Source organism: Oncorhynchus mykiss, chromosome 14, assembly GCF_013265735.2.
Source record: "Oncorhynchus mykiss isolate Arlee chromosome 14, USDA_OmykA_1.1, whole genome shotgun sequence".
NCBI lineage: Eukaryota > Metazoa > Chordata > Actinopteri > Salmoniformes > Salmonidae > Oncorhynchus > Oncorhynchus mykiss.
Window position 1 is genome coordinate 16166210 of NC_048578.1, and position 19453 is coordinate 16185662.

The following is a 19453-nucleotide window of genomic DNA, read 5'->3' on the forward strand; positions in this document are numbered from 1 at the left end:
ATCCCTGCACATTGTAAATATGGTACTGAGACTGACTGACCCTGGATATAGCTTACCTACTTCTGTTACTCCAGTATCCCTGCACATTGTAAATATGGTACTGAGACTGACTGACCCTGGATATAGCTTACCTACTTCTGCTACTCCAGTATCCCTGCACATTGTAAATATGGTACTGAGACTGACTGACGCTGGATATAGCTTACCTACTTCTGTTACTCCAGTATCCCTGCACATTGTAAATATGGTACTGAGACTGACTGACCCTGGATATAGCTTACCTACTTCTGTTACTCCAGTATCCCTGCACATTGTAAATATGGTACTGAGACTGACTGACCCTGGATATAGCTTACTTACTTCTTATTTCTCATGTGTTTTTGTTCTACCTTATGTTTCTTTTTTGTATTACATAGTTATATAGTTATTGATTACTGCACTGTTGGGTTTAGAGCTTGCAAGAAAGGCACGTTAATGTACTTGTGCACCCCCCCTCCTTCCCCTCACCTCTCTCTCCACCCTCCCTCTCCTCTTCCCCTTCCAGCTCTAAACAGTTATCTGTAAATCTCCACAGCTAAGTCTACAGACAGGCATTCACCACCGAGGAAAACAGAGAGAGAGAGAGAGCCGTGCAGGCACGTGCCCATTCATCACAGAAGAAAACAGAGAGAGCCAGGCACGCACGTGGCCAGGCATGTTTTCATGCCTCCCTCTCTGGCTTTGTTTTATAGGTGGCCCCTAAGGGCTGAACCTAGACCTGCTGTGATGGCTTGCTTCCAGATATTAATCCAAGGTCTGGATATTGTTTTTACCCCTAATGGTTAAGGGTATTACTTGGGTAAGGTAAGCTGTAACAGGGCTCCCGAGTGGTGCAGCGGTCTAAGGCACTGCATCTCAGTGATAGAGGTGTCACTACAGACACCCTGGGTCGAATCCAGGCTGTATCACAACCATCCATGATTGGGAGTCCCATAGGGCGGCGCACAATTGGCCCAACAGTCATTGTAAATAAGAATTTGCTCTTCACCGACTTGCCTAGTTCCATGGGACGGTTGAGCTAACGTAGGCAATTAGCATGAGGTTGTAATTAACAAGAACATTTCCCAGGACATAAACATATCTGATATTGGCAGAAAGCTTACATTCTTGTTAATCTAACTGCACTGTCAAATTTACAGTAGCTACTACAGTGAAATAATACCATGCTATTGTTTGAGGAGAGTGCCCAATTTTGAAGATGAAAAGTTATTAATAAACAAATTAGGCACATTTGGGCTGTCTTGATACAACAATTTGAACAGAAATGCAATGGTTCATTGCGTCAGTCTAAAAATGTGCACATACACCGCTGCCATCTAGTGGCCAAAATCCAATTTGCACCTGGGCTGGAATAATACATTATTGCCTTTCTCTTGCATTTCAAAGATGGTACAAAAAAAAGAATGCTTTTTTTTCCTCCTTTGTATTATCATTTACCAGATCTATTGTGTTATATTATCCTACATTCCTTTCACATTTCCATAAAAACAATGTTTCCTTTCAAATGGTACCAATAATATGCATATCCTTGCTTCAGGGCCTGAGCTACAGGCAGTTAGATTTGGGTATTTCATTTTAGGCGCAAATTGAAAAAAAGTGGCGGAACCTTAATAGGTTGTCAGTGTGCCTTCTTGTGCAAGGCTGATGTCTATCTCTGACCCATATCTCCACGTATCATCTCTGGTATGGCCTTATCCCTCTTGCACTGTATCAGTGCTGCTGCTGCACTAAAACACACACAAATATGTGCACAACACGCATACACCCCCCCACACACACGCCACAGCTGTGATTCTTCTACCTTCAAAGTCAAATCCATATACAGCATATTCCATGACATTAATAAATAAATTCCGACCCGTGATAAATTATGTGCTTTTCAGGCAAACAACAATCGATACTGTATAGTATGCGCTCGGGGGAACTATCAGCATTCCACCGTTCGTTCATGGTACAAAATGACCTTATAAATGAGTCATGGGACTCCTTCTATATTTATAAACAGCCCATCGATCCCACCCAGATAGTGTGGTCACACCTTTGACTCTTCTCTACCCCTCCCACTTCCTCCCCCCCTTTCCCTTGCTTCTCCTCCCACTGCGAGACTCAACCAGTCTGCATGGCTTACCTGGTCTATGGATGCTATACAATATTTCTCACTTTGTTTTCTTTCATCCCCTCTCTCGCTTCTTCTCAGTATTTTATTTTCTCGCTCCTCCCGTTTCCTGCCTTCTAACCACCAGTCTGCCTGGGCTCCCGAGTGGTGCAGCGGTCTAAGGCACTGCATCTCAGAGCAAGAGGTGTCACTACAGTCCCTGGTTCGAATCCAGGCTGTATCATATCCGGCTTTGATTGGGAGTCCCATAGGGCGGCGCACAATTGGCCCAGTGTCGTCCGGGTTTGGGTGGGGTAGGCCGTCATTGTAAATAAGAATTTGTTCCTAACTGACTTGGCTAGTTAAATAAAGGTTATACATTCCCAACGATCGGGTACTCAGTGCTATAGTGATTCTACACCAGCTCCCGCCCCCTCTCATTCTCTCTTCACTAGAATCCTTCTTTATCGTCTCATTCATGCAGGCTTTTCAACGCTAGCGTGAATTAGCTCAGGGTATCCCCTGGGGTGGGGTGACGCTAAGGTGACGTGCAAAACAGCTCTAGGCTAGCCGTCAGCTACTGTCAATCACTCACTCATACAGGAGACTCATTCAAGTATCTGGTTATATTGGATGTTGTTTTTAGACAAGCTTCATGGAAAAAGTTGTGATCAAAAGGTCAGAAAGTCTGACTTTACTCATACAACTTTACATTGTGGCCAAAATAAGCTGAGACAGACAGTGATGGTAGCAATGACAGAGAGTGAGTAGGAAGAAACACATGTGAAGCGAAGGAGAGAAAGAGACAGCTGTGACGAAATATGTTTGTGTGCCCGTGTTGGCCCACGTGTGTGTGTGTGTGTGTGTGTATCTGTGAGTGTTGCAGTGTGACAGTACACCGGCCATACCCAAGCCTGCTGGCTGTGTTGGTGTTTGGCTGTGATTGTGGCTGAGGTCCAGCACGCAGGAGTCAGTCTCCATGTCCTTCAGTCAGGACAGCCACACTGTCTGTCCCCTCTACTGTCCCCTGCAGCCACAAACAACAAACTGCCAGCAAACACACTGCACTATGACTGCTATATGCCCCCCCCCCCCCCTATCAAATGACCCTTGGCAGGCAATACCATGCCATACACCCACCAACACAGCAGGTTAGCTGGCTATAACACCATATAACAAGAGCTAAATGCTAGCTTCAACACCAACACAGCAGGCTAGCTGGCAAGAACACCATATAACAAGAGCTAAATGTTAACTTCAACACAGCAGGCTAGCTGGCTATAAGAACCATATAAAAAGAGCTAAATGCTAACTTCACCACCAATACAGCAGGCTAGCTGGCTATAAGACCATATAACAAGAGCCAGACAAACAAGCCAGATGAATAGGATGTATAAACAATGAACCCATATAAATAGGCCAAGCCATACGTACCCATAAGAATATGACTACCTGTTCATGCATTAGCCATATGGATAATAACCCATATGAATACATCTAGACATTGTCCTCCATGGATTTGTTTTATATGAGTCAAATCAAAACCCATATACAAGCCATACATAGTCCTTAAGCCATATAACAATTCCAAGCCATAAAATTAATACATTTTAATTTGATGTTTTGTTGTCACATACACTGGATAGGTGCAGTGAAATGTGTTGTTTTACAGGGTCAGCCATAATAGTATGGCGCCGCTGGAGCAAATTAACAGTTAAGTGCCTTAACCGTATAAACAACCCATTTGAATGACACTATGTGACCTCACCTTCGTGGCCCATCTTGACGGTGTCCTCCTTGGAGTTGTTGTTGTAGATGAGCACGGCGGAGGCGTTGAAGGCCGAGGCCTTGAGGATCTTCTCCTTGAAGGTGCAGTTGCCGCGCTGCAGCAGGGCCACCCAGTGCCCCGTCCGGGGAGGCACCACGAAGCGAGTGTGGGGGTCGCAGCCCTGGCGGTCCACCACTGGAGAGGGGGGAGGGGTGAAGGGTTAGGAACCGTACCAGGCTGTATAAAATGGTGAGTGGTGTCAGTGTATTTGAAGGGATGTTGATAAACTACTTATGACTCTAAAAACAAAGTTTTTTTTTGCCCTTTAACAAATCCACAATCAGGAAATCCAGTGGCTTATAATGAATGGGTCACTACAGCAAAACAAATCACAACATCAAAGCTAAGTACTGCATGGAGTGACTGCCGAGAAGACAAAAGAAAAAAGGGTTACACATTAAGCAGAAAGCATGAGCCGTTTACAAAATGGCCAATTCTTCAGTAGTTACCGGTCACTCAGGTCAATGTTGTGTAGGGTTGCACATTTTGGGGAATATTCAGGAGGTGGAAATATTCCGTGGGAATTAACGGAAATATGCTAATTAATATTAATACCATTTAAATGTAGATGTTTTTTTTGCATTGGATATATTTACCATATTACAGTGGGGCAAAAAAGTATTTAGTATTCATCATAGGTACACTTCAACTATGACAGACAAAATGAGACAAAAAAAATCACATTGTAGGGGGATTTTTAATGAATTTATTTGCAAATGGTGGAAAATAAAATAATCCTTCCTATAGAATTTTTTTTTAAACAATTTAATTACGAATTGAACTTTAAAATGAGTTGACTCTTCACATGGGATGATTTCACTGAACAACAAAAGGGAATATTGAATGATCCATCGAATCTCCCCAAAACGTTTTCAGCCTTCCTCTGTCAAATGATAGTTTAGAAACTAATGCTTTGGTTGTCTTCCTCTCATGCTTCCATGTCTTCTCCCTGGACCTACTCAATGTCCATCTCTTGAACAGACTCCGAGCCCTCATTTTCACTGTCACGTTCCAACCTCGTTGAGAATGGCTGGTTGTCAGGTTCAAAAATCCTCAAATTTGCCAGGATGGCCACCAATTTTTCAACCCTTGTATTGGTCAACCTGATGCGTGCTTTGGTGTGTATGTGTGTGTGTGTGTGTGTGTGTGTGTGTGTTCCCAAACAAGGACTAGTTGCGCTCTGAGGCGGCTGATGTTGGTGGGATTTGGGTGCTTAGAAGTGTACTTCGCCAGACTGCCAAGAACCTTGCCCTCATTCAGGCCAAGTTGGCGAGACACGTTAGTGATAACACCATAGGCCTTGTTGATCTCTGCACCATTGAGTAAACAAAAGGAGGACCATGAGCTGTTGCTATCGATAAGGCATCAGATTCATAATTTTCACCTCGAATAGTATAGGGACTTTGAGGTTTCTTGTTGTGAGCATTGAGGGAACTTTATGCACTTGGCCAGATGATTCTGCATTATTGTTGCATTCTTCACATATGATTTGGCACAGCATTTGCAAATGTACACAGCTTTTCCTTCTACATTAGCAGCAGGGAAATGTATCCACACATCAGATAGTGCCCGTGGCATTTTCCTGTAAAGATATATATATATATATATATATATATATATATATATATATATATTTTTTAAAACAAACAAATACAATTCCATGTAGAGATAAATAGTTAAGCAGTTAGATTAAACAACTCCTTTGTAAGATGAATGTTTTAAAATGAAACGTGTGGTAACAGGTGAATTATATTTATTATGGATCCCCATTAGCTGCAGCCAAAGCAGCAGCTTCTCTTCCTGGGGTCCAGCAAAATTAAGGCAGTTTATTCAATTTTAAAAATATTACAATACATTCACAATACACTGTGTGCCCTCAGGCCCCTACTCCAAAATTTCCACATATCTACAGTACTAAATCCATGTGTATGTATAGTGCGTATGTATGCATGTGTCTGTGCCAATGCTTGTGTTGCTTCACAGTCCCCACTGTTCCACAAGGTGCTTTTTTAAATCTGTTTTAATAAATCTAATTTTACTGCTTGCGTCAGTTACTTGATCTGGAATAGAGTTCCATGTAGTCATGGCTCTATTCTAGACTTGGGGAATGTGAAGAGACCTCGTGGCATGTCTTGTGGGGTATGCATGGGTGTCCGAGCTGTGTGCCAGTAGTTTAGTCAAACAGCTCGGTGCATTCAACACCTCTCATAAATAAAAATGATGAAGTGAGTATCACCTTCACTTTCAGCCAGGAGAGATTGACATGCATATTATTAAGATTAGCTCTCTGTGTGCATCCAATGCCCAGCCATGCTGTCCTGTTCTGAGCCAATTGTAATTTTCCTAAGTCCATTTTTGTAGCATCTGACCACACGACTGAACAGTAGTCCAGGTGCGACAAAACTAGGGCCTGTAGGACCTGCCTTGTTGATAGTGTTGTTAAGGCAGAGCACCGCTTCATTATAAAACAGACTTCTCCCCATCTTAGCTACTACTGCATCAATAAGTTTTGACCATGACAGTTTACAATCCAGGGCTAACTTAGTCATGGCCAAAAGTTGAGAATTACACAAATATTAATTTTCACAAAGTCTGCTGCCTCAGTTTGTATGATTTGAATATACTCCAGAATGTTATGAAGAGTGATCAGATGAATAGCAATTAATTGCAAAGTCCCTCTTTGCCATGCAAATGAAATGAATCGCCAAAACATATATTTCCACTGCATTTCAGCCCTGCCACAAAAGGACCAGCTGACATGTCAGTGATTCTCTCGTTAACACAGGTGTGAGTGTTGACGAGGACAATAATGGAGATAATTCTGTCATGCTGATTGAGTTCGGATAACAGACTGGAAGCTTCAAAAAGGAGGGTGGTGCTTGGAATCATTGTTATTCCTTTGTCAATCATGGTTACCTGCAAGGAAACACGTGCGGTCATCATTGCTTTGCACAACAAGGGCTTCACAGACAAGGATATTGCTGCCAGTAAAGATTGCACCTAAATCAACCATTTATCGGATCATCAAGAACTTCAAGGAGAGCGGTTCAATTGTTGCAAAGGCGGCTTCAGGGCACCTAAGAAAGTCCAGCAAGAGCCAGGACCGTCTCCTAAAGTTGATTCAGCTGCGGGATCGGGGCACCACCAGTACAGAGCTTGCTCAGGAATGGTAGTAGGCAGGTGTGAGTGCATCAGCATGCACAGTGAGGTGAAGACTTTTGGAGGATGGCCTGGTGTCAAGAAGGGCAGCAAAGAAGCCACTTCTCTCCAGGAAAAACATCAGGGTCAGACTGATATTCTGCAAAAGGTACAGGGATTGGACTGCTAAGGACTGGGGTAAAGTCATTTTTCTCTGATGAATCCCCTTTGTTTGGGGCATCCAGAAAAAAGCTTGTCCAGAGAAGACAAGGTGAGCGCTACCATCAGCCCTGTGTCATGCCAACAGTAAAGCATCCTGAGACCATTCATGTGTGGGGTTGCTTCTCAGCCAAGGGAGTGGGCTCACTCACCATTTTTCCTAAGAACACAGCCATGAATAAAGAATGGTACAAACACATCCTCCGAGAGAAACGTCTTCCAACCATCCAGGAACAGTTTGGTGATGAATAATGCCTTTTCCAGCACGATGGGGCACTTTGTCTTAAGGCAAAAGTGATAAACTAAGTGGCTCAGAAGAAAAACAAATATAGATCGAGATTTTGGGTCCATGGCCAGGAAACTCCCCAGACCTTAAACCCATTGAAACTTTGTGGTCAATCCTCAAGAGGCGGGTGGACAAACCCACAAATTCTGACACACTCCAAGCATTGATAATGCAAGAATGGGCTGCCATCAGTCAGGATGTGGCCCAGAACTTAATTGACAGCAAGCCAGGGCAGTTTTCAGAGGTCTTGAAAAAGAAGGGTCAACACTTCAAATATTGACTCTTTGCATCAACTTCCTGTAATTGTCAATAAAAGCCTGACACTTATGAAATGCTTGTAATTATACTTCAGTATTCCATAGTAACATCTGACAAAAATATCTAAAGACAATGAAGCAGCAAACTGTGGAAATTAATGTCATTCTCAAAACTTTTTGGCCACGACTGTATTCATTGACACCCACTCTGAAACTAACTGCAACTCTGAGTGTTGCAGTCATTTCAGTGGCTGTAGTAGCTGTCGTGTATAGTGTTGAGTCATCTGCATACATAGACACTCTGGCTTCACTCAAAGTCAGTGGCATGTCGTAATTGAAAAAGCAAAGGGCCTAAACAGCTACCCTGGGGAATTCCTGATTCTAACTGGACTATATTTGAGGCTTCCATTAAAAACCACCCTCTGTGTTCTGTTAGACAAGTAACTCTTTATCCACATTATAGCAGGGGGTGTAAAGCCATAACACATACGTTTTTCCAGCAGCAGACTATGATCGATAATGTCAAAAGCTGCACTGAAGTCTAACAAGACAGCCCCCACAATAATTTTATCATCAATTTCTAATTTCTCTTAGAAGTTTACTAAGGGTTGGTAACAGGCTGATTGCTCTGCTATTTGAGCCAGTAAAGGGGGCTTTACTATTCTTGGGTAGCGGAATGACTTTAGCTTCTCTCCAGACCTGAGGACACACGCTCTCCAGTAGGCTTAAATAGAAGATGTGGCAAATAGGAGTGGCATTATCGTCTGCTATTATCCATCCAGATTGTCAGACCCCAGTGGCTTGTCATTGTTGATAGTCAGTTTGGAAGAAAAATTGTCTAACTTCTTTGTGACAGGGGGCAGTATTTTTACATCTGGATGAAAAGCATGTCCAAAGTAAACGGCCTGCTACTCAGACCCAGAAGCTAAGATATGCATATTATTAGTATTGGATAGAAAACACTCTGAAGTTTCTAAAACTGTTTGCATTATGTCTGCAAGTATAACATAACTTATTTGGCAGGCAAAACCCCAAGGAAAAACCTTTCAGATTTTTTTTTTTAGGTCACTCTTTTCAATGGGATTTCTAATAGACTTTCTTTCAGTTCCTATCGCTTCCACTGGATGTCAACAGCCTTTAGAAATTAGTTGAGGTTTTTCCTTTGAGAAATGAAGAAGTAACACTGTTCAGAATGAGGCTCGAGGGAAGAGTACTCTTCGTTAGAGGCGCGTGACCTGAAAGCACGCTCTCACGCTTTGTTATCCTCCGGTATTGAACACAGTATATCCCGTCTTCAATTGTATCGATTATTTCCGTAAAAAAAATACCTAGTTATATTACAAAAGTAGTTTGAAATGTTTGGACAATGCTTACAGGTAAATTGAGATATTATGTAGTCACATTGCACAATTTGGAACCAGTGTTTTTCTGGATCAAACGTATAGCGACGGAATTAATCGAACAAAAGGACCATTTGTGATGTTTATGGGACATATTGGAGTGCCAACAGAAGAAGCTCGTCAAAGGTAAGGCATGAATTATATTTTTATTTCTGCGTTTTGTGTCGTGCCTGCAGGGTTGAAATATGCTTTTCTCTCTTTGTTTACTGGGGTGCTATCCTCAGATAATAGCATTGTTTGCTTTCGCCGTAAAGCATTTTTGAAATCTGAGACGTTGTCTGGATTCACAACAAGTGTAGCTTTAATTTGATATATTGAATGTGTGATTTCATCAGTTTAATTTTTATAGTAATTTATTTGAATTTGGCGCTCTGCATTTTCACTGGATGTTGGCCAGGTGGGACGCTACAGTCCCACATATCCCAAAGAGGTTTTAAGGAATTCAAAATCACAATTCTTGTCTTTCATAATTTGGTCCGATATACTTGGATGTGTAGTGTCAGCATTTGTTGCTGGCATGTCATCCCTAAGTTTAATTACTTTTTCATTGGCAAGACAAGCAAAGAAGTTCTCAATTTCAGTGGGCTTTGTGATGAATGTGATCTGATCATCTGATTCAATACCCAAAAATGTAATTTAAGGTGACCCAAGGCTCAAGCAAGCTAAAACCCACATGGTAGCATAAACTAACTAGCAGAAATTGTTAACAAGTTAGAAATTATTTAAATACACTTTGCTGTAAGCTACTATTTACTAGTTAATAAAAAAATTGTCATAAAATATATTCACCTGACCCAGTATTGTAATCAAAACTTTCCAGAAAACATGTAGTCCTTGGCTCAGACAGTGTAGTGGTGTGGACTCAATAGCATCTCATTAGTGTTCGAGATCTTGAGAATCAGCTGTACATGTGATGGAAGAATGCACTGTGCATGCAGAGGGTTGCAATTCCATTGAATTGGGGATAGTTTAACCAAAATATGCCACATGACCTAGAATTGCCTTGTGTATATCCCACAAAAAAGGTTCACTGTTAAGCTAACTTTGATGAATTTAAGCAAAATTCCAAATTCCAAGGCTTAACTTCCCATGGAAAATTTCAGAAAAAATGCCTGAAATTTACTGGAAAGTTCCCGACCCTTTGCAGCACTAATGTTGTGTACAAGCCATGCCCTGCTAAACCAGTGGACTGCAAAGCTTTTCATTACGGCAGGAAACCCATAACAAAATATCTAAAATGGCACCCTTTTCCTTATAGAATTCACTACTTTTGACAGTGCCTTCAGAAAGTATTCACACCCCTTGACTTTTTCCACATTTTGTTGTGTTACAGCCTGAATTTAAAAATGATTAAATTGAGATTTCTGTCACTGGCCTACACAAAATACCACATCATGTCAAAGTGGAATTGCGTTTTATTTGTATTTTTACAAATTAATTAAAAATGAAAAGCTCAAATGTAGCATCAATAAGGATTCAACATATTTGTTATGTCAAGCCTAAATAAGTTCAGGAGTAAGAATTAGCTTAAGCCACACACGTTGCAGGGACTCACCAGTGTTACCAGTGTTTAACATGCTTTTTTTAATGACTACCTCATCTCTGTACCCCACACATACAATAATCTGTCAGGTTTTAGTCGAGCATTGAATTTCAAACACTGATTCAACCACAAAGACCAGAGAGGTTTTCCAATGCCTCACAAAGAAGGGTAGATGGATACAATTTTTTAAAGCAGACATTGAATATCCCTTTGAACATGGTGAAGTTAAGAATTACACTTTGGATGGTGTATCAATACAACCAGTCATCACAAAGAATACAGGCACACTTAACTCCGTACCGGAGAGGAAGGAAACCTCTAAGGGATTTCACCATGAAGCCAATGGTGACTAAAACAGTTAGACTTTAATGGCTGTGATAGGATAAAACGGAGGCTGGATCAACAACATTGAAGTTACTCCACAATACTAACCTTACTGACAGAGTGAAAAGAAGGATGTACAGAATGCAAATATTCCAAAACATGCATTCGGTTTGCCACAAGGCACTAAAGTAATACTGCACAAATGAGGCAAAGTAATTCACTTTTTGTCCAGAACACAATGTGTAATGTTGGATTTGCCTCAAACAACACTTTACTGAGTACCACTCTCCATATTTTCAAGCATAGTGGTGGCTGCATCATGGTATGGGTATGCTTGTAATCGTTAAGGACTGGGGACCTTTTCAGGACAAAAAAGACATGGAGCTAAGCACAGGCAAAATCCTAGAGGAAAACCTGATTCAGTCTGCTTTCCGCCAGACACTGAGAGATGAGTTTACCATTCAGCAGGACAATACCCTAAAACAAAGCCAAATCTGCACTTGAGTTGCTTTTCAAGAAGATAGAGAATGTTCCTGAGTGGCCAAGTTACAGCTTTGACAAAATATTCAGTACTTATTCAGTAATATTCAGCAGTAATTTGTCTAGCAATGACAACAATGAATTTTAGAGCTTTTTGAAAATAATAATAGGTAAATGTTGCACAATCCAGGTGGGGATGGCTGGGTACGTCTCTAAAAGCTAAGAAAATACCACCGGCCAAACCTTCTAACCCAGACGATGCTGGGCCAATTGTGTGCCGCCCCATGGGGCTCCCAGTCACGTCTGGCTGTGACACAGCCAGGAATCGAACCTAAACCACACAGACACTAATTTCACACATAACAACAAATGAAACGGTGAGGAGTGAACATTGTTGGTTAAGGGCTCGTGACTAAGCAATAAAAAGTGTCAGTATGATGGGGAAGAAAGGGGAAGATTGGGTGAGATAATGAGCGAGTGGAAGCGAACTAAGCATAATTATATAATCACCAATTGTGAATGAACAGTGTCCCATTCAATCATATTGATCTATTCTAATTATAATCTAAAAATACATTTAAAAAAACTGAATGATGCGCACTGAGCATGTGCCCGTGCCACCACCAAATTAAATGATGACAATGCTGGTGACAATGCTACGGGCTATTATCAGCACAAAATATCATCCCAAAGAGCTGGCCTTACATTCCAAGCATAAAACATCAGCAACCCCACTCCCCATCTTTCATTGTTTATGTGACATGGGCATGCTCCGATTGATGCCATTGCCTGAAGATGCACACCATTTAAGCACGAGCTGACAATTTACATTTTATGACTGCCGTCATACTGACACATTCATTATAATAATTGCTTCTGTGCTGATTTTCACTATTTATCAAGCACACTTGGTGCTTAAAGTGATGTTTAGGCTACTTATGTTGTCATCATTTGACCGTGCGTCATTATCAAAATATGCTCTTATCGCGTTCCAACACATGTTCTGTTTCATAGTTGTAATATGTTGTTTACATATAGCCGACAGTATTGTGATGTTACCTAAGACTTTCATAAACGCAACCAAATTATTAATTTCGCAATAGCATATATGAAATTAATTAATTACACAGTTAGAATGTTGCAGTCAGATAGACTGCTCATTAGCTTGAAGGGGGGCCCAGCGGTTCTACTGTTAATAGCAGAGACCCAGCCCACAGAGGGCTGATAGAGGCTGGGCTGATACAATACAAGGTCAAAGACATTGATTGTGTTTCAGAAAGGCAGGGAAGGAGAAGCGAGTGTTTCTGCTTGTTTCAGCGTCCTTTCTTGTTCCCGTAAACACTCAAATCAGTGCTGATGGATCCATGCATTAAAATACTGTAATGTGAGCTTGTGTGAGTGAGGGTGTGTGTGTGTGTGTGTGTGTGTACTAGGGAGTGGTGATTGATAGTGTATTCTGTGAGTGAGGGTGTGTGTACTAGGGAGTGGTGATTGATAGTGTATTCTGTGAGTGAGGTTGTGTGTACTAGGGACTGGTGATTGATAGTGTATTCTGTGAGTGAGGTTGTGTGTGTGTGTTTTTACCCCTCTTTCCCTCTGGTGCATGGTGGCGGCATGGTCCGTATCCTGTAGGTTCACCTTCCATGGACACACACTCAGGAGACAGACAGTGTAATATTCATCAGGCTGCAGTGTCAACACTAGGGAGCAGATTCTCACTGTCCCCGTAGGATTTACTCTACATGTGTGTGTGGCTCATTGAGTCAATCCTGGCATATGTCTATATCTGCATGCGTGCATGTATTATAGTTGAGCGCATAATGAGCAGTTCGTTTAAAAATCAGAGAATTTAAGAGAGACAACACAGAGCGCACTCTATCACGTACGTAACGTTATCATTAACTAAACATATTCACTAAATTAATCATACACAGGCCATCAAGACTTAACACACATGCACAAAACTAGCAACCCAAATGTGCCCCAAACACAAAAGAAGTGCATACTTCATACACAGCCTGGTAAAACGTGAGCAGCAGGTCAATAGCTCTTAGGAGAGACAAAAGGTTGAGCGGTACAGTACTTGACTGTTCACTGTAAAAAGGCCGCAGTCAGGATGACTTCTATTGACTTCACTCAATGCCATGAGAACCATGCCTGACGTTCATTTTAGCCTAATGAACAGGCACTCATTCAGGAAGGATGATTTAAAGTGGCAATCTGCAGTTCAAACAATAGCAAGTGCCACCCTGCCATTGATTTGGTAAAGAGCTGAGGGATGGGGCAATGTAACCTCAAACACAGACAGAGCTATGGATACAAGGACTGACTATCTACGATCTAACAATTCAAGTTAGAGGCTATACAGTGTTTGTTTACAAACAAATGAGTAAAATATATTCTTCAAAAATCAATGGGTATACAGTGGGGCAAAAAAGTATTTAGTCAGCCACCAATTGTGCAAGTTCTCCCACTATAAAAAGATGAGGCCTGTAATTTTCATCATAGGTACACTTCAACTATGACAGACAAAATGAGAAGAAAAAAAAATATCCAGAACATCACATTGTAGGATTTTTAATGAATTTATTTGCAAATTATGGTGGAAAATACATTTTTGGTCACCTACAAACAAGCAAGATTTCTGGCTCTCACAGACCTGTAACAACTTCTTTAAGAGGCTCCCCCTAGCAGCAGCAGGGGTAGTAGTAGTAGTAGCAGCAGGGGTAGCAGTAGCAGCGGTAGTAGTAGTAGGAGCAGCAGTAGTAGTAGTAGCAGGGGTAGCAGGTGCAGCGGTAGCAGCAGCAGCAGCGGTAGCAGTATCAGCAGTAGTAGTAGCAGTAGGGGTAGCAGTAGCAGCAGTAGTAGTAGCAGTAGGGGTAGCAGTAGCAGGGGTAGCAGTAGTAGGAGCAGCAGTAGTAGTAGAAGTAGTAGTAGTAGTAGTAGCAGCAGCAGGGGTAGCAGTAGTAGCAGCAGTAGTAGTAGTAGCGGTGGCAGTGGTAGTAGCAGCAGCAGCGGTAGCAGTAGTAGCAGCAGTAGTAGTAGTAGCGGTGGCAGTGGTAGTAGCAGCAGCAGCGGTAGTAGTCGTAGAAGGGGTAGCAGTAGCAGTGGTAGTAGCGGTAGTAGCAGGGGTAGCAGTACCAGGGGTAGCAGTGGCAGTAGCGGTAGTAGTAGGGGTAGCAGTAGCAGCGGTAGTAGTAGCAGTAGTTGTAGCAGGGGTAGCAGTAGTAGTAGTATTAGCACGGGTAGCAGTAGCAGCGGTAGTAGTAGGGGTAGCAGTAGTAGTAGGGGTAGTAGTAGTAGTAGCAGGGGTAGCAGTAGTAGTAGGGGTAGCAGTAGTAGTAGTAGTAGTAGTAGCAGGGGTAGCAGTAGTAGTAGTAGTAGGGGTAGCAGTAGCAGCGGTAGTAGTAGCAGTAGTAGTAGTAGCAGGGGTAGCAGCGGTAGTAGTAGCAGTAGTAGTAGCAGGGGTAGCAGTAGTCGCAACCCTTCCAGGGAAAAATGACTTTACCACATTGAAGTTTTTCTCAGCGCTCTAATCATTTGCACATATTGATTGGGCCGGGTTTTAGCAAAATGTGATATTTTTAAGCTACATTTGATGGTTTTAGCTGCATTTGATGGTTTTGGCGCTTAGTAGTGACAATTAAGGTCTGTCTTTGAGGAATTGGCAGTTGGGGCATGCGCACAGGACAAGCACAGACCCACCCACCCACAATGCTCCATACTGTATCAATGTCAGGGCTGACATTAGATGGCTAAGTCACCCTGACTGTGAAAATGATGAAGTTGGCCTACTGTTCAAAGAGATGGAGGGAGCACAGTATTCCATCCCATATGAAGTGATGGGATCAAATCAAAAGCTTGCATTATACCCCAGAAAAGTTGCAAGTAAATCACTGTGTACACGACACATACACACACAATATGACAAGCACAGGGCATAATGATGATTACCCAGAGTGCCTGAGGGTGAATGGTATCCCAGATGCCTACGCTGCCATCAATACTCATTAAATGGGTAGACAGTAATTAAGGGTCGCAGAGTTTGTTTTAAACATCATTGGCATTCTAAATTTGGGACATTGGCTATAATGGAAAGATGTGAATTGAACACCCACAGGCACTCTGGGTAATCAATGAGCAGAGTATTGCTGCTTGAAATTATGAAGTACTCTTTATTCTTTTCACCCGAGGTAAGTTAATATGAAATGAGTTGACCAACATTTGAACTGGTAAGCCAATTGGCAATCAACTTACTAATAAGCTGACTCCATAAATATTCAACAACTGGAGGTGTGGCCTTGTTCTCAGGCTTAAAAACCCTACATGCATGTATGGTAATGTCTCAGCGGAAACAATAGAGCATTTGCACTAGCCCTTATCGCAAAGGGCCTTGAAAAACACAGACTGGAAAGCACCATTTATAGTGCACGTCACTACAAAGACAATGCTGAAGTTTTCAACAGGGTCATTTTCATTCCTACTAATATCTGAGCATTACTCTGCAATTCAGAATGTTGTTCCTGAAGCGCTTTCTTGGGTGAGATAATAAATCAGATGAAGAATTGTGTGGGGTGACTCAGAGCAATGTTGCACTACGCAGTTGGAACAACAGGAAGCTTGAATCTGACCCGATAACACAGGAAAACTGCTGCTGGTATCGTGACGAGAATCAACAACACATGGTGCCAACCGTTTGCGAGATGTTGGTGGGGTTTGATGTCACGAAAGCACCTGTTCCTCTTTGACATCTAACTTCTATTTGCTCGGCATGATGGCGTATATACAGCGAGAGCGGCGTTTAGAGGAAGGACACCTGTGTACTGAACATCACAGCATTGCAAAGCTAACCTCAAAGTGAAACTGTCAAAACATGGGATGTTGTGAAATGCAGCGGTGTTAAACTGAAACCTAGTCTAGCGTTTTGCAGAAGTATCTCAACAGCCATTTCAGAGGTGTCTTAAGTATGCCCAAGCACAAATCAGCATATCTGTTGTTTTAGTCCTGCCCGAATCTGCCATGTTACTTTTTCAGCAAACTCCCAGCTCCTCTGATAATATGCATACCGTGTGAATCGTCATCCCTGTGATAATATGCATACCGTGTGAATCGTCATCCCTGTGATAATACGTATACCGTGTGAATCGTCATCCCTGTGATAATATGCATACCGTGTGAATCGTCATCCCTGTGATAATATGCATACCGTGTGAATCGTCATCCCTGTGATAATACGCATACCGTGTGAATCGTCATCCCTGTGATAATACGTATACCGTGTGAATCGTCATCCCTGTGATAATACGTATACCGTGTGAATCGTCATCCCTGTGATAATACGCATACCGTGTGAATCGTCATCCCTGTGATAGTACGTATACCGTGTGAATCGTCATCCCTGTGATAGTACGTATACCGTGTGAATCGTCATCCCTGTGATAATACGCATACCGTGTGAATCGTCATCCCTGTGATAATACGCATACCGTGTGAATCGTCATCCCTGTGATAATACGTATACCGTGTGAATCGTCATCCCTGTGATAATATGCATACCGTGTGAATCGTCATCCCTGTGATAATACGCATACCGTGTGAATCGTCATCCCTGTGATAGTACGTATACCGTGTGAATCGTCATCCCTGTGATAGTACGTATACCGTGTGAATCGTCATCCCTGTGATAATACGCATACCGTGTGAATCGTCATCCCTGTGATAGTACGTATACCGTGTGAATCGTCATCCCTGTGATAATACGTATACCGTGTGAATCGTCATCCCTGTGATAATATGCATACCGTGTGAATCGTCATCCCTGTGATAATATGCATACCGTGTGAATCGTCATCCCTGTGATAATACGTATACCGTGTGAATCGTCATCCCTGTGATAATACGTATACCGTGTGAATCGTCATCCCTGTGTTTTGAGGGATATTACAGAGTTTAAAACAGGTGCTGCATCCAGTTTGGGTAAGAAAATGGGAACAAATTGATGCTTAAAACAAAGTGCTATGCATGTAGCCTGCAGATGAAGGATCTGTTTTGTCATATCAACTTGCCATACTTCTCTTTTAAAAGAAGTATTGACATGCATTATTATTTTGACTTTCTCCAAACTGAAGAAAGGAGCCTCCAGGCTTCCGTAATAATTTTGAATGAGGGAAAACAAATATTTACAAGGACAGTTTGGGAAAACTCATCCCAATCGATCACTGCAAAACGGACATGCTGGGGTAATGATCACATAACGAACGTTCTATAGTAATCCTAGTCTCGTATGAATAGGGATATTAGTGAACATACTGTATCTTTACCAGATTAGTTTTTCAACCAAGAAAGCTCTAAAAAAACTGATGTGGGTTGGGCCATAAAAATAGTGCCACAGTGGCTCTGCGTGCCCACATCCATACAGAGCCCATCTTGCGACCTCAAACTGACATTTCTTTTCTCTATGTTGTCGAGTTCATTTCCTGCAATTTGACACATTTTTAGTCGCGTACGAATAGGGCTATTATTGAACATACTGTATCTTTACCAGAAGAGTTTTTCAACCAAGAAAGCTCAAAAACTTTGATGTAATACAGTGTTTCCCAACTCCAGTGCTTGAGTACCCCCAACAACTCCAACAAAAATGTGTGCTGTTGGGAGGTACTCGAGGACTGGTGCTGGGAAACATATTACATGAGCTCACCCGACTCACCTGGCTCACACAGGGAGCCTGCAAGACCGCTCTGAGGTAACAATCTCACACAGGAATTCTATAGACGCCCTCTTAAGGACAGGGTCAAGGGAAGGTTATTATAGCCTACTTATTCACTCAAATAACCTTATAATTCAAAATTCTGGATAGTAACAAAGATGCTGGTGAGTGAGTGAGTGGAATTCTGTCATGAATGTCAATCCCTCGGGCATCATCCTGTACAAGTAAATCCATGGTTTAAAAAATCAAAATAAAGTAACAGCTCAGGGCACAACACCTCTCCCCAATGTGACCTACCTGTTGTGTGTATGTACTGACATGTGCAACTGATAGATACGCGCACGCGCGCACACACACACACACACACACTACATGTTCATGTTTTTAAAATGTACGTCAATTGTAAAGTCTTGTCTGTAATGCATTTTCCGTTATATGTCGAACCCCAGTAAGACTAGCTGTCGCCATTGGCGTTGGCTAATGGGGATCCAAATAAATCAAACAACAAAAGGCTAACAAACGTCTGAATTGTGCAGGGCACATGGCATCCACCCTACCACAGACAACCAAGTGGGACTTATTCAATATACCAACAATACCAAATGTACAGTACAGTAAAACCCCAGTAAAACTCCAGAGAGATGTCGTTATGACAGAGAGTGCCATGCTGCTGCCCTTTGTGCTCACATTCATCTTGTCTCTGTGGCTAGTCTGGTGGGGCCGAGGCCATTTAACGGCACATTTCTCTCCTTAATAAAGCGGATGGAGCGTTCTGTTCGACTCACCACCCTTCCGCCAATCAAAAACGTCCCATTCGTCACCATAAAAAGGGCTTAGGAGACTGATCTCTCCCTCAATCTGCTCCAGGGCTTCCCTCACTCACATTCACCGGGCCTTAGCTAGCAGCACACAATAGAAATAATACGCTGCAGTCTAATAGCAGAACACTGGATGGAACACCACCACCAAGGTTGTCAATGGTCACCACTGACCAGAGTGTATGGTATTACATGTTACCACCCAAATTCCTTTTGAATATTAATTGTGTGATTCAGTAGATACAGCAATACTGAGAGAAAGTTCACAAGGCATACAGTAGTACAGCTATAAGCAGGTCCTGGCTATTTTGCCGCCCAAG

The 19453-nt window shown here is 42.2% G+C and overlaps 1 protein-coding gene across 5 annotated transcripts in view; it reads right to left on the minus strand.

Annotated features, from left to right (window-relative positions):
- The window catches only part of LOC110488913 (E3 ubiquitin-protein ligase RNF130), a 72764-nt gene that overhangs the window by 46341 nt on the left and 6970 nt on the right, over positions 1-19453 (minus strand). For all 5 annotated transcript variants that reach the window (XM_021561376.2, XM_021561378.2, XM_021561375.2 and 2 more), the window contains one exon: positions 3903-4097. In XM_021561376.2, coding sequence (XP_021417051.1) covers positions 3903-4097 — 195 coding nt within the window. The remainder of the gene's footprint in view (positions 1-3902; positions 4098-19453) is intronic.